A 21426-nucleotide genomic window follows, 5' to 3' on the forward strand; every position below is an offset into this window, starting at 1 on the left:
CTCACTGTACAGAAGGGAGGGGCTCTGTTTTACTTCTAAGGTTAACTGGATTATCTTTGGGACAGTGCTGTGAACAAGGCTGCCCTGTGAACTTCAATAAGATAAGTTGCTCAACATTTCATATTCTGCTCTTTTCACTGGTTTTCAGCATTATATCTGCTTAATTTCTCTTCTCCTCCCTGTTTCTTACTTAAAAAAATAAAAAATAAACCCTTCTCTTTCCTCTGTTAAATCTTATTTCCTCTTCCTCTTCATAGGAATAAGGGTAAGACTTATAGTCCCACCATATATAGAGACCCAAATAATCAGGACTACTCAAATCAAGTCACTTCACAACCAATCAAGATGACCTTTATTCTATGCAATCACTGTGGTGCTTTAATTCCAAGACATACTATTTGGAGGCTTAAGGCTTGCCCCATCTGTCTTCAACTTGCTAGTATTAAGGAGGAGCTCTGCAAACTTAAACAGGAATTGAATACAATTAAAGCAGCTTTCATCACTCCACAAATTGGGTACGTACCCATATTTCAGTGTACAACTTTGAACGCTATTCCTTCTATAGTCAAAGCATAGGTTATTGTATGACAAGTCCAGAGTTTAAGATCTGAAATATATTAATGTATTTGATATGCCCAGTAGGACAAGACAGGTTAATGTGTTTGCTTAATGAATAGCCAATAGAGCTTGAAAAATAGTTTACTCAATTTTTTTTTTTTTTTTTAATTCAAAATATTTGATTAAATGCTTATCCAGCAGTACAAAGCGTTGTACAAAGTATTTAAAAAATACAAGAAGACAAACATGTCAGCATTGTAGACATACATGTACTAAATTATTGGACAAACATGGACTAACCAAACAAACTCAGGCCATAAAAACAATAGGAGAAGGGGGCAGAAATACAATTGGCCTCAAAGTTCACAGGACAAGTCAACGTCCCCAAGAACCAAACAGCAGGTTTGTAAGTGAGAACTGAGTATTCTCCTGACGCAGCACCTTGTGCGAAACAAGGCCGTGAATGGACTCTTGTTGAGAAGAGCCAGTGGCCAGTTTCCAGATACTTTTTGCTCATTGAAGGATCACATTTTTGGATTACAATCAGCGTGAATGGAAGATGGAGCCATGGATAGCTGGTGGTGATTAAGATAAGTGTGGTGTATTCATTAGCTACTATCTTCTCACATACGTTTTGCACATCTGTCCATTCAAGCAGTTTGTTTTTTGAGCAATTTTTTGACCAAAGAGGTTTTCTCCTACAAAGATAAGGAGTTTTTTAAAATCTTTGGTTCGTTTTCCAGAGCAGGCCTATAATTGAACTAAGTTCCCCTTATAGGAGATGTGGTTCTTGGGCTTGTTGACTTGTCCTGTGGACTTTGAAGCCATTTTAGTACAATATTTTTCAAGCTTTATCAGCTGCTTGTATGGACAGGAAGAAACATTTTTTCAATTTGATCTTGGCTGTACAATTTATGTCGCATCCCTCTACTTTAATTAATATTTGCTTAATGAATGACAGGTACTCTGAAGATCAGATATGTAATTTTGCTTTTGCATTTCTGAACCAGCCAAAGATACTGGAAAAAAATACATACACAGCAGCAGTGAAGTCAGTGAACATTGTAGCACGAGGAATCCACATCCCCATACATGATGTTGTTGATATTACCTATATAGAAAGCATAGAAAATGTATTTTATAAGACACTTATGTACATAGATAGAAGCAAAAGTTTTGTTTTAATTTTAAATAAGGTCTTACAGGGGCTGCTGCATTGACCCAAATAACGATAGATCGTTTAGAAGAAGGAATTTTCTTGTAGACATAGTAGACTTCTTCTATAAACACCAGATTTCCAATCAATGTCATTAAAGTCAGGATGGCAAAAAGAAAGATGCCTGTTAAGTCAAGGCCTACAGAAATGAGAAACAAAGCATTTTATTTAATTTAGAATTACTTAAAACATTTAAACTTGTCTTTCGATCGATGAGTCATTTGCATATATTTTCTATTTTTTAGACTTTATCAATTTCTTTTTACAGAGCATGTACAAGAATGGCAATTTACTTTTCAAACTTATTTGCCTCTACTGTTTTTTTCAAAAATTTCTGACAAGCTGTTCCGCCAAAAGAAAAAAACACAGAGGGTTGTGCTCGTAAGAAGCTAGCTAAATTAAAGGTAGACAAAGCGATAGGGCCGGATGGTGTACATCTGAGGGTGCTCGGACCACTGCTATTCAATGTATTCATAAATGATCTAGAAACAGGGACGAAGTGTGAAGTAATAAAATTCGCAGACGACACCAAACTATTTAGTGGGGCTAGGACTATAGAGGACTGCGAAGGTTTACAAAGGGATCTGAACAAACTAGGGGAGTGGGCGATGAGATGGCAGATGAAGTTCAATGTAGAGAAATGTAAAGTCTTGCACGTAGGAATCAGAAACCCGAGATACAGCTACACGATGGGAGGGCTGTTATTGAGTGAGAGTACCCAAGAAAGGGACTTGGGGGTAATAGTTGACAAGACAATGAAGCCGTCGGCGCAGTGCGCAGCGGCCACTAAGAAAGCAAATAGAATGCTAGGTATAATCAAGAGGGTATTACAACCAGAACAAAAGAAGATATCCTGCCATTGTATCGGGCGATGGTGTGCCCACATCTGGAGTACTGCATCCAATATTGGTCGCCATACCTAAAGAAGGATATGGCGTTACTCGAGAGGGTTCAGAAGAGAGTGACACGTTTGATAAAAGGTATGGAAAACCTTTCATACGCCGAAAGATTGGAGAAACTGGGACTCTTTTCCCTGGAGAAGCAGAGACTTAGAGGGGACATGATAGAGACTTACAAGATCTTGAAGGGCATAGAGAAAGTGGAGAGGGACAGATTCTTCAAACTTTCGAAAACTACAAAAACGAGAGGCCATTCGGAAAAATTAAGAGGGGACAGATTCAGAACCAATGCTAGGAAGTTCTTCTTCACCCAACGGGTGGTGGACACCTGGAATGCGCTTCCAGAGGGCGTGATAGGACAAGGTACGGTATTGGAGTTCAAGAAGGGTTTGGACAATTTTCTGAAGGAAAAGGGGATAGAAGGGTATAGATAGAGGGTTACTATACAGGTCCTGGACCTGGTGGGCCCCCGCATGAGTGGACTGCTGGGCATGATAGACCTCTGGTCTGACCCAGCAGAGGCACTTATGTTCTTATGCTGAAGGAACTTAGGGAAGTTCTGGTGCCTCCACTGACTGATCTTTTTAATCCTTCTCTAGAGTTGGGAGTGGTACCGGAGAACTGGAGATGAGCGAATGTGGTCCCTCTCCACAAAAGTGGAAGTAAGGAAGAAGTAGGGAATTACAGGCCAGTAAGTCTGACTTCTGTGGTAAGAAAATTCATGAAAACGCTTTAAAACAGAGAATTGTGAAGTTTCTGGAATCCTGTAGATTACTGGACCGGAGGCAACATGGATTCACTAGAGGTAGGTCTTGTCAGAAAATCTGATCAATTTCTTTGACTGGGTGACCAGAGAATTGGATAGAGGGATTGCGCTAGATGTGGTGCATTTAGATTTTAGCAAAGCCTTTGACAGTGTTCCACACAGACATCTAACAAATAAACTGAGTGCCCTTGGGATGGGACCCAAAGTGATGGGCTGGGTCAGGAACTGTTGAGTGGAAGGCAACAGAGGATAGTGATTAATGGAGATCGCTCTGAGAAAAGGGATGTTACCAGTGGTGTGCCTCAAGTTTCTGTTCTTGGGCCTGTTGTTTTTAACATTTTTATAAGCAATATTATTGAAGGCCTATCAGATATGATTTGCCGCTTTGCGGGTGATACCAAAATCTGCAATATAGCAGATACCCCAGATGGTGTGAATGACACGAAGAAAGATCTAGCTAAAATTTAATGCTAAGAAATGCAAGGTCATGCATTTGGGCTGCAAAAAACCTGAGGGAATGGTACAGTTTAGGGGGTGAAGAACTTTTGTGCACAACAGAAGAGCAGGACTTGGGTGTGATTGTATGTGATGATCTTAAGGTGGCCAAACAGGTTGAAAAGGTGATGGCGAAAGCTAGAAAGATGCTAAGGTGCATAGGGAGAGGTATGGCCAGTAGGAAAACTGAGGTATTGATGCCCCTGTATAAGACTCTGGTGAGACCTCATTTAGAATATTGTGTACAATTCTGGAGACCGCATCTTCAAAAAGATATAAAAAGGTTGGAGTCAGTCCAGAGGAAGGCTACTAAAATGGTGCATGGTCATCATGAGGCATATGGGGACAGACTTCAAGATCTCAATTTGTATACTTTGAGGAAAAGCAGGAAAGGGGAGATATGATAGAGAGGTTTAAATACCTATATGATGTAAATGCGCATGAGTCAAGTCTCTTTCAATTGAAATGACGCTCTGGAATGAGAGGGCATAGGATGAAGTTAAGTGGTGATAGGGTCAGGAGTAATCTAAGGAAATACTTTTTACAGAAAGGGTGGTAGATGCGTGGAACAGTCTCCTGGAAGAAGTGGTGGAGACAGAGACTGTCTGATTTCAAGAAGACGTGAGATCTCTCAGAAAGAGATAATGGTTACGGCGGATGAGCAGACTAGATGGGCCATTTGGCTTTTATCTGCCATTCTGTTTCTATCCGGAGCCACTGACAGATCAATATTTAGTGGTGTGACTACATAATGTTAAATGATGAAATCGAAAAGAGGATTGGTCTCCGCAAACAAACTTTAAATGAGCAATATTCAGAAGCTCCACTCTACGCCCAGCTCAAGAGACAAATAAACTTTCTCTTTCTAAACCCTAATCAAGGGTGCCTGACGTGAGGAGCTAGCTAGTGCCTGAGATGGTGTGCGAGTGTGACCAGGGTTACATATCTAATACAATAAAACCCTAAGCGCGCATGCGCACTCTTACCTGCGTGTTCCGTTTTCCATAAACCTGTAGGTCCTCACCGGCAAGAGTGTGCATGCGCACTTCTACTCCCTCGACTCACTATAAGGAAGCAGTTTGTTGTCTTCGGCCCCTCCCCCTCCCCGCCGCACCCAAACCCCCGATGAGCCTCCCATCCACCCCGAAACAACAAAAAACCTTCCGGAACCAGCAGCGTCCCCAGCACTTTAAAGACGCTGCTTCGCGACCCAGATGACATCATCAGAGACAGAGACGCGGCAGAGGAAATCGGCATTAGAAGGTCACGAAGCAGCGTCTTTAAAGTGCTGGGGACGTTGCTGGTTCCGGAAGGTTTGTAGGTCGTCTCACAGTGGGAGAGGCGGATGGGAGAGTCAATGGGGTCGGCTGCATGGTGGCAGGGAGGGGGGGAAGATGGAAACAGGCTGATAACCGGTTCTCATGCTCAGGGGGGATGGGAGGGAGGGAAATAAAAATGCCGGGTTCTACTGAACAGGGGGAATTGGGGGGAGGGGTAGAAATTTAAAGATGCTGCTCATTGGGTCTACTACACAGGGGGATGGGAGGGAGGCAGGCAGGCTGGCTTCGGGGGGTTGGGTTGGGTCAATGTCTGGAAGGCAGTGAGGGGGACATAGGAAGGAGGCACTAAGGACATAGGACAGAGGCACTGGGGTCACTAAGGACATAGGACGGATGCACTGGGGCCACTAAGGACATGAGAAGGAGGCACTGGGGGTACAATGACACAGGACGGAGGCACTGGGGCACTTAGGACATGGGAAGGAGGCACTGGGGACACTAAGGACATAGGAAGGAGTCACTGAGGGCACTAAGGACATAGGATAGGACACTATGGACACAGGAAGGGGGCCACTGAGAGACAGGCAGGCATGGCGCAACAGAGAAATACAGGGGGCCAGGGAGACAGAGACAGAAAGAAAGATAGACAGACAGCGTCCAAGGAGAAAGAGACAAAGAAACCCCCCCCCCCCAAAAATAGACATCTACTCTAGCACCCGTTAATGTAACGGGCTAAAACACTAGTATATAAATAAAGTGTTTTGATTTTTACCTGAAATGTGTGTGTAAAGTGTGTCACATTTGTGTGAATTTTTGCAGCCAGAAGTTAGCCATACTGGCACAGGCCCCTTAGATTGTAAGCCCTCTGGGGACAGGGAACTACCTACTGAACCTTAATACAGAGGAGCCAACTTTTCAAAATGATTGGGGATGCACCCAATGAAAATGAACTCTCCCGGGATAAAGTCAAGGAATATGTTCAATACTGGGGGTGTTCAAACACTCTCAGCACCTACACAGTTGACTCATATGCCTTGAACTCTAATAGGACATGAATGAACTACTTTCTAAATAAATAAAATGGTGGCTACTGACAGAGCATTGAAGGCCCTAAAAGCACTGAGCAGACATGAAGGAGATGCATTCGCCAGAGGTCTTGGTGAACAGACTGAAAGCTATCCAGGGAGCAAGATGCAGGGGATAGTTTGGGAAGTGTCATGTGCTAGGCCTCTGCCTAGGTCTACAGGCGGTCCTAACAGTGATTTCTCCGGCCTTGGTGTGGTACCCCCAGGAAATGGGGAGGCCCTTCAGGTAAGACCAAAATTAGGCACCTGCCTAGTATGTCCAGGTCATACTGAGAAACGGACAGCACAAAAATAGGATACCAGGACAAGGTAGTATTGAACCAAGACAGTTTTTATTTGGTGCTTCAAGCTGTCTCTACTGAGCCCAGGCCCTTCAGTCATGCAGCTCATAAACAGAAAACAGTTCAAACACTTTGCAGCAGTGTTCAAAGTTCATGTATCACATTCAAAACAACTTCCCTGGACATTGGAAAAGACAATTCTCTTTGCCAGGAATAAGTAAGTGGCAAATAACACTCTCAGTCCATATAGGAGAATAAATCCCAAAGAAAAATATGTAAGGCAAATACAAAAAAACAAAACAGGAAAAATAAGCCAAATCTCCAAGGCTTCAATCACTGGCTTAGTATATTATATTCAGTTGATAACTTTCCTGGGCCTAGATTCACTAAAGGGCGACCGATCCACAACAGTTCCTGCATTCAAATTATCTAGTCGGAAGCACGCCCACGGATCGCTGTTGAGCAATCGTGACACATGCGCCTTCCTCTTCTAGTCTTCTCCCCTCACACTGCATGTCAGCCTGCCTAAGCAGTCCTGCCCCGGCCTGGCCTTCTGCGCCTTCACCTCTGCCTTCCTTCCCTTTCCTTTCCTCCGGTGTTTAACCTGTGGGAAAGCTGGGGTGCACTGCGATGTGTCTAGGCAGCACTTTTGTCTCTCTTCGGTTCAGCTGTGAATTTTAAATACTGGCCATTTTCCAAGTTGAGCAGAGTTTCTCCTCTCAGTGTGAGAGAGCAGGAAAGAGCCCGGATGGCATTTAAAAGTGTATTTTTCTCCTCCCCTTCCCTGTGCTGACCTCGATGTTGCCTGCTTCTTTCTTTAGACATTTTTCAAGCTGCTAGTGGAAAACTCAGTCCCAGTGAGGTGAAATGGCCGGGCTGGGAGCTTGTACTGCCTCGCCACTGCTTTTTTTATCCTCCTAACTGTGTTAGCACACAAAAACAGGAGGAGGAAGGAACAAGCCGCATGCTGGGAGAATGAGGCGGACGGAACACACAGGCAGGCAGGATAAGAACATAAGAACATAAACAATGCCTCCGCTGGGTCAGACCTGAGGTCCATCGTGCCCAACAGGTCCAGGACCTGTGCCGTAATCCTCTATTTATACCTTTCTATCCCCTTTTCCAGCAGGAAATTGTCCAATCCTTTCTTAAACCCCAGCACCGTACTCTGCCCTATTACGTCCTCTGGAAGCACATTCTAGGTGTCCACTACATGTTGGGTAAAGAAGAACTTCCTAGCATTTGTTTTGAATCTGTCCCCTTTCAACTTTTCCAAATGTTCTCTTGTTCTTTTATTTTTTGAAAGTTTGAAGAATCTATCCCTCTCTACTCTCTCTATGCCTTTCATGATTATACCTAGCATTCTATTTGCTCTCTTAGCGGCCGCTGCGCACTGTGCCGTCGGCTTCATTGTCATGTCCACCATTACCCCCAAGTCCCTTTCTTGGGCACTCTCATTCAATAACATTCCTCCCATTGTATAATTGTACCTCGGGTTTCTGCTTCCCACATGCAATACTTTACATTTCTCAACGTTGAACTTCATCTGCCATCTCGTCGCCCATTCCCCTAGTTTGTTCAAGTCCCTTTGCAATTCTTCGCAATCCTCTTTAGTCCGAGCTCCACTAAATAGTTTGGTATCGTCCACAAATTTTATTATCTCACACTTCGTCCCTGTTTCTAGATCATTTATGAATATATTATGAATATAGCAGCGGCCCGAGCACCGAGTCGTGTGGAACACCACTCGTGACCCTCCTCCAGTCTGAGTAGTGGCCCTTCACCCCTACCCTCTGTTTCCTACCCGCCAACCAGTTTCTAATCCATCTATGTACGTCTCCATCCACCCCATGGTTCTTCAATTTCCCGAGTACAAGTTCATGAGGCACCTTGTCAAAGGCTTTTTGGAAATCTAGGTAGATGATGTCTATGGGGTCTCCTCTGTCCATCCTTTTGTTAATTCCTTCAAAGAAGTGCAATAAGTTAGTTAGGCACGATCTCCCCCTGCAGAAACCATGTTGGCTGGTTATCAGAAGTTCATTTCTTTCAAAATGTTCATCGATGTTTTCTTTTATCAGTGCTTCTGCCATTTTCCCCGAGGTCAGACTCACTGGTCTGTAGTTTCCCGGGTCACCTCTTGATCCCTTTTTAAAGATGGGCGTAACATTGGCTATCTTCCAATCCTCCGGGATCTCGCCTGTTTTCAGGGATAGATTACAAATTTGCTGCAGTAGTTCCCCTATTTCCTCCTTTAGTTCCTTCAGAACCCTTAGGTGGATTCCATCCAGACCTGGGGATTTGTCAGTTTTTAGTTTTTCTATCTGCCTGCGCACATCTTCAAGGCTCACTTCCGTGGATGTTAGTTTTTCTGCTTGATTTCCATTGAAGAATTGCTCAGGTTCCAGTATGTTGGCTGTGTCTTCGTTTGTAAATACAGACGAAAAGAACATGTTAAGTCTTTCCGCGACTTCTTTCTCCTCCTTCACCACTCCCTTCCTGTCTCCGTCGTCCAGCAGTCCCACCTCCTCCCTAGCTGGCTGCTTCCCTTTAACGTATCTAAAGAACGGTTTGAAATTTCGTACTTCCCTGGCTAGCCTCTCTTCATACTCTCTTTTGGCTTTTCAAACCACATGGTGACATTCTTTTTGATATTTCCTGTGCTCTTTCCAGTTCCCCTCAGTTTTGTCCTTTTTCCATTTCCTGAATTTTTCTTATTGTCTATCGCTTCTTTCACTATTTTAGTTATCCACGCCGGGTCTTTTGTTCGACTCCTTTTGCACCCCTTTCTGAATCTGGGGATATACAGATTTTGCGCCTCGCTCACCGTTTCCTTGAAAAAAGACCAGGCATGTTCTACCGTTTGCCATTTTTTTGGAAGTGTTCCTAAGTTTCTTCCTTAAAATTTCCTTCATTGCTTCATAGTTGCCTTTCCTGAAGTTAAAAGTTGTTGCTATGGTTCTCTTTCCTTTCGGTTTTCCTACCTCAACCTTGAACTTGATCATATTATGATCGCTGTTTCCTAACAGTCCCACTATTTCCACTTCCTTTGCAGGTCCCCTTAACCCATTTAGATTTAGATCCAGAGTGGCATTTCCTCTCGTCGGTTCTCTAACAAGCTGCTCCATGAAGCAATCTTGTGTAGCCTCCATGAATTCTGTCTCCCTAGCGCATCTTGAGCTTCCAAGACGCCAGTCTATCCCGGGGTAGTTGAAGTCTCCCATAATAACCGTGTTACCACTTTTGCATTCTCGCTTCATCTCAGCTTCCATTTCTTTATCAATATCTCCGGTTTGCCCGGGTGGACGATAGTATAGGCCCACCTTTATTTCATATCCTTTCCTACCCGGTATTTTAACCCATAGCGATTCCAGCTTGTTGGTCGTCTCCGCTGTGTCCATTCTTGTCGATTATATGCTTTCTTTTATGTATAGGGCTATTCCACCTCCTTTCTGTCCTGACCTATCCCGGCAATGGAGCTTGTACCCCGGTAGTGCTGTATCCCATTTGCTTTCCTCATTCCACCATGTTTCAGAGATTCCAATGATGTTTATGTCCTCTGCATTGGCCATGGTTTCTAGTTCCCCCATTTTGTTTCTTAGGCTCCTTGCATTAGTATATATGCAATTTAGACCCTGGCAACTGTAGACCTGTGAGTCTTATGTCGGTGCCTGGGAAGATGGTTGAGGCACTAATCAAAGATAGCAAAGTGCAACATCTGGAAAATCACGACCTGATGAGAGCCAGTCAACACGGCTTCAGGAAGGGGAAGTCATGTTTGACGAATTTACTTCAATTTTTTGAGAAGGTGAACAAACAAATCGATAGCGGAGACCTAGTGGATATAATATACTTGGACTTCCAGAAAGCGTTCGATAAGGTTCCACACGCTAGGCTTCTGAGGAAACTACAACGCCACGGAATAGAAGGGGATATACTAAAATGGAAAGGCAAATGGCTGGAGAATAGATTGCTGAGGGTAAGCATAAATGGGAAGTTCTCGGACTGGGAAAAGGTGACAAGCGGTGTGCCCCAGGGCTCGATTCTTGGGCCCATCTTATTCAATATATTCATAAATGACCTGGAAGAGGATACAACAAGAAATGTAATCAAGTTTGCAGATGACACTAAACTATGTCAGACAGTTGGGTCACACATGGACAGTGAAGAACTCCAGAGAGATTTAAACCAGCTAGAGCAGTGGGCGGAAAAGTGGCAGATGAAGTTTAATATAGAAACATGCAAAGTGATGCACCTGGGCAGCAAAAATAAGGAACATGAATATAAAATGTTAGGTGTGACATTGGGCAAGAGTGAACAAGAAAGGGACCTGGGAGTACTGATAGACAAGACCCTGAAGCCGTCGGCTCAATGCGCAGCGGTGGCAAAGAAAGCAAACAGGATGTTGGGCATGATAAAGAAGGAAATCACAAGTAGATCGGCGGACATCATAATGCCGCTTTATAGAGCAATGGTCAGACCACACTTGGAGTACTGAATCCAACACTGGTCTCCCTACCTAAAGAAGGATATAACCCTGCTGGAGAGGGTGCAGAGGTGAGCCACATAGCTAGTAAAGGGTATGGAGAATTTGAGCTACAAAGAACGCCTCGGAAAACTGGGCTTGTTCTTCCTGGGGAAGAGAAGACTGCGAGGAGATATGATAGAGACTTTTAAAATAATAAAAGAATTTGACAAAATAGAGCAAGAAACACCGTTATTCACGTTGTTAAAAATGACTCGGAAAAGAGGTCATGGACTGAAATTGAGGGGCAACAGGCCCAGGACAAATGTTAGGAAGTTCTGTTTCACACAACGAGTGATGGACGCTTGGAATGCTCTCCCAGAGGAGGTTGTAACGGAGACCACCATTCTGGGATTCAAGGGCAAGTTGGATGCACACCTTCTTGCAAATCACATTGAGGGATACGGGAAAACAGGGTCTTCATCAGGGAACACTTAGCTTAGCCTCCGCTTGTGCGGGTCGCCGGACTAGATGGATCTGATTCGGTGAAGGCACTTCTTATGTTTTTATGTTCTTTCCCTGTGCTTCGGTTTTTAGTGTTTTCTCTTTTGCCACAATCTCTCTAACCTCCTCTTCTGGGTTAGTAGACTCCTGTAATTTGTCCCTTGTTTCTTCCCAGCCTTGTTTCCCATTAGTATCTTCACAGGATACCTTCTTCCGAATCGTCATCGCTAGATCGACTGTTGGCTTTCCTCTTCCTCTTAGTTTACAGCCTGTTCTATTCCTCTCTTGACGTTGTTTGCTAGAAGTCTAGTTCCTGCCACGCTCAGGTGCAGTCCATCTCTCCTGTAGAGCTTGCTCTTGCCCCAGAACGTTGTCCAGTTCCTCACGAAGTGGAATCCTTCTTCCTCACACCATTTCCTCATCCACGCATTTATTGATTGTAGTTCCTCCTGCCTTTTCACATCTGCCCTCGGTACCGGTAGGATCTCTGAGAACGCTATCTTCTGGGTTCTCATCTTCAGCTTCCTTCCCAGAATCTTGAACTGTTCTATCAGTGTGCTTCTTCTGTAGTCTCTCCTGCTGACATCATTCGTCCTGATGTGGATCATTACTGCGGTCTCTTCCGTCTCCGCAGAGAGCAGTTTTTTCAGGGCTGCAGGGCTGGGATTTCAGTGAGCGACTGGTCCTCAGCAGTCGCTTGGTTTTCGATTGGCCAGCCCAGTCGGTGTGCCTTAAATTGTTTAGTGAATCAAGGCCCTTCCTACTTTGCATGCCGTTTACTCTCATTTGCATGTGATAATTGGATTGGGTGCGGAGCGGATGGGGAGTGAGGTTAGTGAATCGGGTTGGAGGGAAATCGGGTGGCAAAGGGCTCGCAAACCGATCGGTACACAATCGGTTTGCTTAGTGAATCTAGTCCCTGGTCTCACAGCCAATTTAACATTGCTTTGTAGCCTGAACTGGGGAAAGCCAGAACCCAGCCTTGAGTTCCTGCCACTGTTCACTTTGCTAGCACCTTGCTTATTAACCAGCTTATCATTAACAGTTAAGCTTTTAAATAAACGTTGCACAGCAGGGTACTTCAGGGAAATATATATACAGACCAGGCTTTTATCAATTCAGTGTCACAGCTCAGTTTCTCAGCTTCTTAGCAAACAAAACCAAAAGAAAAACCAGAAAAACAGAGAGGCTTTTTCTCCCTATTTAATTAAGGGCACCTGCCTTCTGCCTTCAGAAAACCAGTCCTTATATTCAAAAAGTCCTTATAAGCACAGTCCTTATATTCAAAAAGAAGCAAAGGGCTAGATTCACGAACCTGCCCAATTGGGACCGATCTGTGTCCGATATGGGCAGGTCTGATGGATTCTTCAAACTCGAATATGCAGATGTGGGCGATCAGAGGAACGCCCCCATCTGCCAGCACAGATCGCTGGTATGCGATCCCGATGCATGCACAGACCATCTAAAGATGGTCTGCGCATGCCCGTCCGAGCCATGAGTTTTTTTCTTGTTTTTTAACTTTTAACTTTTTTTAACTTTTTAGCCAAGCGAGCCCGTGGTTTTAACCTGCTTTAAACCCATGGGTTAAAACCACGGGCTCACAGTGCAGGGAAGGGCAGGGGAGATTCGGGGTGGCAGGCAGGAGAAATCGGGGAAGAGCAGGGTGGCAATTCAGGGCAGAGCAGGCAGGAGAGATCGTAGAAAAACAGGGAGGCGATTCGGGGCAAAGAAGGCAGGAGAGATCGGGGAAGAGCATCAGGGCGGCAGGCAGGAGAGATTACTAATGTAATCGAAAGAATTTTCTGTAACATCGCTGCCTGTGTACAGTCTCTTCCTCTGTAAACTGCTTTGAACTGCTTATGGTATTGTGGTATACAAAATAAAGTTATTATTATTATTCTGGACAGCAGAGAACAGGGCGTGCAGAGAGCAGGGCTTCAATGGAGCTGGAGAGTGAGGGAGAATCAGGATAAGACCTTCATGAAAATGTAGGTGAAGACCCCTATGAGACCCCCAGAGTATATTTTTAAGAGAGACATTGTGCTATTGAATGCAGGTTTCTGAATAATGAAAGAATCATATCTCTCCCTGTCAGCAGAAACAATATGCTTATGTAAGAGGTTCACCTTTGCTCTAGTAGCTAGAAAATATTTGCTGACTGTGACAGCATTGGATATTTCGGGACTTTCCAAGAAGTTAAACCCAAACAAGATGTCCTACCGAAAGTTATCTGAACTGCTGACAGAGTGACAATGAAACTCAGGAAGGAGGAGGCCTACTCTCAGAAATTACTGAACTTAGTATTAAGAATGCAGTGTCAGGGGAAATAGAGAGGAGTCAAATTTGACAGTAGGTGACAATAAGTGGATAAGTGTAAAGTGATGCATGTAGGTAACAAAAATCTCATGCACGAATACAGGATGTCTGGGGCAGTACTTGGAGAGACCTCCCAGGAAAAAGATTTGGGAGTTATGATCGACAAGTCGATGAAACCATCCACGCAATGTGTGGCGGCGGCGAAAAGGGCGAACAGAATGCTAGGGATGATAAAGAAGGAGATCACGAACAGATCGGAGAAGGTTATCATGCCGCTGTACCGGGCCATGGTGCACCCTCACCTGGAGTACTGTGTCCAGCACTAGTCGCCGTACTTAAAGGACACGGTACTACTCGAAAGGGTCCAGAAAAGAGCGACTAAGTTGGTTAAGGGTTTGGGGGAGTTGCCGTACGGTGAGAGATTAGAGAAGCTGGGCCTGTTCTCCCTTGAAAAGAGGAGACTGAGAGGAGACATGATCGAAACATTCAAGATAATGAAGGGAATAGACTTAGTGGATAAAAACAGGTTGTTCACCCTCTCCAAGATAGAGAGAACGAGAGGGTAGTCTCTGAAGTTAAAAGGGGATAGATTCCGTACGAACGTAAGGAAGTTATTCTTCACCCAGAGAGTGGCAAATGAGGTTCAACGTGGATAAGTGCAAGGTGATGCATGTCAGTAACAAAAAGGACATGGCAGTACTTGAGGGAGTCCAGAGAAGAGCAACTAAGCTGATAAAGGGTATGGAAAATCTCCCATATACTGACAGATTGAAACAGTTAGGGCTTTTCTCCCTGGAGAAGCGGAGACTTAGAGGAGACATGATAGAAACCTTCAAGATCCTGAAGGTCATAGAAAGAGTAGACAGGGACAGATTTTTCAAATTATGGGGAACCACAAGTACAAGAGGGCACTCGGAGAAATTGAAAGGGGACATGTTTAGAACAAACGCTAGGAAGTTCTTTTTCACTCAGAGGGTGGTGGATACATGGAACGCGCTTCCAGAGGCTGTGGTAGACAGGAGCATGTTGCAGGACTTCAAAGAAGGTTTGGATAGGTACCTAGAAGACAAAGGGATTGAGGGGTACAGATAGGTATAGAGGTAGGTTATAGGGATAGGAGTAGAGGTAAGTATAGGGATAGGAGTAGAGATAGGTTATAGAGTTAGTCAGGGACCACTACTCAGGCAATGGGCCTGATGGGCCGCCGCAGGAGCGGACCGCTGAGCGAGATGGACCTCTGGTCTGCCTCAGCGGAGGCAACTTCTTATGTTCTTATGTTCTAAATCATATGCACGAATACAGGATGTCCGGTGCTGTACTCGGAGTGAGCCCCCAGGAAAGGGACTTGGGAGTACTTGTAGACAAGTCAATGAAGCCATCCGCGCAATGTGTGGTGGCGGCAAAAAGGGCAAACAGAATGCTAGGAATGATCAAGAAGGGGATCACAAACAGATCTGAGAAGGTTATGCCGCTGTACCAGGCCATGGTGCGCCCCCCACCTGGAATACTGTGTCCATCACTGGTCGCCGTACATGAAAAAGGACATATTACTACTCGAAAGGATCCAGAGAAGAGCAACAAAAATGGTTAAGAGACTGGAGGAGTTGCCATACAATGAGAGGCTAGAGAAACTGGGCCTCTTCTCCCTTGAAAAGAGGAGACTGAGAAGGAGACATGATCGAAACATTCAAGATATTGAAGGGAATTGACTTAGTAGAGAAAGAAAGATTGTTCACCCTCTCCAAGGTGGAGAGATGAGAGTACACTCTCTAAAGTTAAAAGGGGATAGAGTGGTAGAAATCTGGAATGCTCTTCCAGAGGCTGTTATAGGGGAAAACATCTTCCAGGGATTCAAAAAAGGTTAGATAAGTTCTTGCTGAAGCAGAACATACACAAGTAAGGCTAGACTCAAACAAGGCACTGGTCTTTGACCTAAGGGCCGCCATGCGAACGGACTGCTGGGCACAGTGGACCACTGGTCTGACCCAGCAGTGGCAATTATTATGTTCTTATGAAGTTTGCTATTCCATAGTAAATGATAGCAGATAAAAACCCAAGTGGTCCATTCGCTGTATGAATTTCATCCTGTATGCGAACTGTGTTATCACTGTTCAACTGTTGGTATATATGTGTCAGACAATTGCTGCATAGCCTCACAGCCATATGCTGTTGCATCTATCACCCCTTGTCAGCCTGGATAATAGAACTGTCCTGAGATAAAGATTTTAAGGCATTCCTTTGAGCACAGGACAAATTGTGGTGATGTTTCTCATTCTGAACTGCCTCCATCTGCTCAATATCTTTAAGCACTAGCTTTTCAAAAGCCCCAATCATATCATCAACAGGGCTATTTGTAATGTTTGAGCTGATATTTGATTGTCATCAGTGGTTGACAGGTAGGGAGTGCTATGATGTTTAATGTTACATGTGGTGCTGGTGCTGAGCACAGGAGAGGCAGGAAGCAGCGTGCTCAGCAACCAGGAAGCGGCCAGAGTCGGGGCAGAGCAGGAGAAGGAGGCAAGTGGGAGCTGAAGGTTCGGGGAAGTGGCGAGAGTACGCTCCGCCCACCCCCACCGCGTCGGAGGCAGCGTCGGACTCCCCCTTGAAAAGGGGCGGAGCCAACGCGGCAACTCGTGGTGCTGCTGCTGAGCACAGGAGAGGCAGGAAGCAGCGTGCTCAGCAACCAGGAAGCGGCCAGAGTCGGGGCAGAGCAGGAGAAGGAGGCAAGTGGGAGCTGAAGGTTCGGGGAAGCGGCGAGAGTACGCTCCGCCCACCCCCACCGCGTCGGAGGCAGCGTCGGACTCTCCCTTGAAAAGGGGCGGAGCCTTAGCTAGAGCGCCTTTGCAAAGGGCCTTGAGAAGGGCCGAGAGAAGACAGCCAAGGACTCCAGAATCACCAGGAGCACACCAGCACTTTACAAGAGCGATGGAGGACCCAGGATCCCAGAGGTACTTTCCGGTATACTGCATAGAGTGCAATATGTACGACTACCTCCCCTTGGGAAGGCGGGAGTACATATGCAGTCGGTGTCAGGAACTGGAAAGCCTGAGGATGGAGGTCGGCAGACTGAGGGTCAGGGTCCAGGAATTGGAGGGGCTGGAGGGACCCCGCACCACAGAGGAGACGAGCTGATCAACCAAGGACACAGACGGAGCAGGCTCCAGTGTGGACCAGGTGAGGGACCTCGAGAGATTCATCGAGGAGGCCTACAGGAAGGTGGAGGAACAGGACCAGCAGCTGTACAGACGGATGTCGGCAGACGAGACCCAGGATCCACAAGACGACACCGGGGAGGGACCTAGCGGAGGAACCACGCAAGAGGAGGAGACCGCGACTCACCAGGACCCTGAGGGAGAGACACCGCTCTACACCGAGGACACGGACCTGAGACAGAGGAGGTTGCTGAGGAAAGGGAAGTCTGCTATTGTGGTGGGAGACTCGATCTTGAGAGAGGTAGATAGTCACGTAGCCGGAGGAAGGGAGGACCGGCTAGTGACTTGTCACCCAGGGGCCAAGACACGAGACATCACTGATAGGATCGAGAGGATCCTGGACGGAGCAGAGACAGAGGAGACTGCGGTGATAATCCACGTCGGAACAAATGATGTGAGCCGGAGGAACTTCAGCATAGCCACACTGACTGACCAGTTCAGGGTCCTGGGACGAAAGCTGAAGCGAAGTACACGGAGGATAGCATTCTCAGAGATCCTGCCTGTACCGAGGGCAGATGCAAAGAGGCAGGCAGACCTCCAGGCTGTAAATGCATGGTTGAGGAGATGGTGCCAAGAGGAGGGCTTCCACTTTGTGAGGAACTGGACGTCCTTCTGGGGAAAGAGCAAGCTCTACCGGCGGGACGGACTACACCTGAGCACAGCGGGAACTAGACTACTGGCAGCCAATGTGAGGAAGGAGATCAAGAGGGCTTTAAACTGAGGAGAGGGGGAAAGCCGACAGCTGAACTGATGTTGACGCTTCGGACAACAGTATCCAGAACAGATGCTGAACGGGCTGACTGCAGGAAGGAAATAGAGGGACCGGTGGATCTTGTGATCAGACAGCGAGGGAACCATCAGGTAAAGGGAGCTTGCTGGGAGGAGACTAAGGGGCATGAAGACACAGGGGGACTGGGTGGCACGAGGGCGAAAGCTGAGGGCAATATAGAGGTGCCACAAGGCGAGGGGGATCAAACAGAGGTTCAAGGGATGATAGCCCAGGAGGGGGCCGGTAGGGCTAGAAAACCCAGAAGAAAAGCGGGGAAGTGGGGTGGCGGGAATATGGGGAAGCTGAAAGTTACGAGGGTACAGGCTGAGAGCAAAGCAGAAGCACAGGGAACGGGAGAACTGCCCGAAACTCAAGGGGAGGCGGCCCAGGTAAATGCAGAGGTAAATGCAGAGGTGGAGCAAAAACGACGGGACCTGCGGTGCTTATACACAAATGCAAGAAGCCTCATGGCCAAGATGGGTGAACTAGAAGTCGTGGCCAAGGGGGAGGACCTGGATATAATTGGAATTACAGAAACCTGGTGGACAGAGTAAAATCAATGGGATGTGGCGCTGCCGGGGTACAAGCTCTACAGGAGGGACAGGACCCACAAGAAGGGGGGAGGCATAGCACTATATATAAAGGACTCTATCTACTCGGTCGGGATGGATATGGCGACAAAGGCAGAGGGGCTGGAATCGCTATGGGTCAAATTGCCGAGAAACAAGGGTGCAGACATAAAACTGGGGCTGTACTATCGCCCACCTGGTACGCCAGAAGGAGTCGGACACGACTTGGAAGCTGAACTGAGACAGGAATGCAGGACTGGAAGTGTAACAGTGATGGGGGACTTCAACTACCCGGGGATAGACTGGAGTACGGGTCACTCAACTGCACTAGGGAAACAGGATTTGTAGAAGCTGTGAGGGACTGCTTCATGGAGCAACTAGTCAAGGAACCGACGCGAGGGGGTGCTACTCTTGACCTCATCCTAAATGGATTAGGGGGGCCTGCAAGAGGGGTAGAAGTGGGAGGACCACTAGGCAACAGTGATCACAACGCGATCAGATTCACATTAGAAAGGGGGACACCCATAGTAAGGAGGACCGCAACAACTGCGCTCAACTTCAGGAAAGGGAACTATGTTGCTATGAGGGAAATGGTGAGGAGGAAGCTCAGAAACATCTTTAGGATGGAGACTGTAAGAAGCGCCTGGACCCTATTCAGGGACACCCTGCAGGAAGCACAAAGAATGTACGTCCCCAGTTTCAGGAAAGGCTGCAAGAACAAGCGGTCAAAGGATCCGGTTTGGATGTCAACTGAAGTAAAGAGGGCAATAAATGACAAAAAAGTATCCTTCCGGAGATGGAAAAAGGACCCAACGGAGGAAAATCACCAGGCGCACAGGAAATGCCAAAAGGAATGCCACCGAGAGGTTAGAAAAGCAAAAGGGGAATACGAGGAGGGGCTGGCCAGGGAGGCAAAAAACTTCAAGGCATTCTTCAGTTACGTAAAGGGGAAGCGACCAGCGAGAGAGGAGGTGGGGCCGTTGGATGATAGGGATAGGAAGGGAGTGATTAAGGAGGATAAAGAGGTAGCTGAGAGGTTGAACACGTTCTTCTCGTCGGTTTTCACGAGTGAAGACACATCTAATATACTGGACTCAGAGGAGCTCATGAGTGGGGAACAGGCCGAAAAATTGGAGCACATAGAGGTAAGTAAGGAGGATGTCCTCAAACAGATAGACAGGTTAAAATGCGGCAAATCACCGGGCCCAGACGGGATCCACCCAAGGGTTCTGAAGGAATTAAGACAAGAAATAGCGGGCACAATCCAGCATGTTTGCAACCTATCCTTGAAAACTGGAGAGGTACCAAAGGACTGGAAAGTGGCGAATGTCACACCTATCTTCAAGAAGGGATCAAGGGGTGACCCCAGGAACTACAGGCCGGTGAGCCTGACTTCAATTATAGGGAAGATGGTGGAAGCTATGATCAAGGACGGCATTTGCGAACACATCGAGAGGAATGGCCTACTGAGAACTAGCCAGCACGGATTCTGTAAGGGAAGGTCGTGCCTAATGAACCTTCTGTACTTCTTTGAGGGAATAAGCAGTCGGGTGGACAATGGGGAATCCATAGACATCATTTACCTCGATTTTCAAAAGGCTTTCGACAAGGTGCCACATGAAAGGCTGCTTAGGAAGCTGTGGAACCACGGGGTGGGAGGGGATGTGCACAGATGGATCAAGCACTGGTTGTCGGGTAGACTGCAGAGGGTCGGAGTAAAGGGCCAATATTCTGACTGGCGGGGAGTCACGAGCGGTGTGCCACAGGGTTCGGTGCTGGGGCCGTTACTCTTCAATATATTTATCAATGACCTGGAAAAGGAGGCAAAGTGCGAGGTTATAAAATTTGCAGACGATACCAAACTGTGCGGCAGAGTTAGGTCCAGGGAAGAGTGTGAGGACCTGCAAAGGGACCTGGACAAGCTGGAAGACTGGGCAAACAAATGGCAAATGCGCTTTAACGTGGAAAAATGCAAGGTCATGCATATAGGGAAAAAGAACCCGTTGTTCAACTACAAATTGGGGGGGGCATTGTTGGGAGATAGCAGACTTGAGAGAGACTTGGGTGTGCTGGTGGATGCATCACTGAAGCCATCTGTACAGTGCGCAGCAGCCTAAAAAAAAGCCAACACGATGCTGGGCATCATAAAGAGGGGCATAACAACCAGGACGCGGGAAGTCATCATGCCATTGTATAGAGCTATGGTGCGTCCACATCTGGAATACTGCGTTCAGTATTGGTCGCCGCACCTCAAGAAGGACATGGCGGTACTTGAGAGAGTCCAAAGGAGAGTAACTAAACTGGTAAGAGGGCTGGAACACTGCCCATACGCCGAGAGGTTGGATAGGCTGGGGCTCTTCTCTCTGGAAAAAATGAGGCTCAGGGGAGATATGATAGAGACCTTCAAGATCATGAGGGGCATAGAGAGGGTGGATAGGGACAGATTCTTCAGACTGAGGGGGACAACAGGTACGAGGGGGCATTCGGAGAAACTGAAGGGAGATAGGTTCAAAACAAATGCAAGGAAGTTTTTCTTCACCCAAAGGGTCGTGAACACTTGGAATGCGCTACCGGAGGAAGTGATCAGGCAGAGTACGGTACATGGATTCAAACAGGGATTGGACGGATTCCTGAGGGATAAAGGGATCGTGGGATACTGAGAGAGGTGCTGGGATGTAACACAAGTATAGAAAGCTAACCAGGTAATAAGTATAAAAAGCCAACCAGGTCGTGCATGGGCAAGACCGGAGGGTGAGGACTTTGATGGGAAGATAGGACTTTAATGAGAAACCAAGGTGGCAAGGGGCCCCTTCTGGTGATTCAGACAGGTCGTGACCTGTTTGGGCCGCCGCGGGAGCGGACTGCTGGGCAGGATGGACCTATGGTCTGACCCGGCGGAGGCACTGCTTATGTTCTTACACTGCTGCCGGTGCAAGACGGGTATTTTGGACTGAGCATTTATACAATTTATTCAATATTTTCTGTTTTTGTCAGTTTCTTAGTATGTTATATTT

At 46.6% G+C, this 21426-nt stretch overlaps 1 protein-coding gene across 3 annotated transcripts in view; it reads right to left on the reverse strand.

The window, feature by feature from the left end:
• The window catches only part of LOC117362865 (organic solute transporter subunit alpha-like), a 98492-nt gene that overhangs the window by 51469 nt on the left and 25597 nt on the right, over positions 1-21426 (reverse strand). For all 3 annotated transcript variants that reach the window (XM_033949935.1, XM_033949933.1, XM_033949934.1), the window contains 2 exons: positions 1762-1913; positions 1596-1669 (listed from right to left, as the gene is read on the reverse strand). In XM_033949935.1, the coding sequence (XP_033805826.1) occupies positions 1596-1669; positions 1762-1913 (226 nt within the window). The remainder of the gene's footprint in view (positions 1-1595; positions 1670-1761; positions 1914-21426) is intronic.

This window comes from Geotrypetes seraphini, chromosome 6, assembly GCF_902459505.1.
Source record: "Geotrypetes seraphini chromosome 6, aGeoSer1.1, whole genome shotgun sequence".
In the NCBI taxonomy this organism is placed as follows: Eukaryota; Metazoa; Chordata; class Amphibia; order Gymnophiona; family Dermophiidae; genus Geotrypetes; species Geotrypetes seraphini.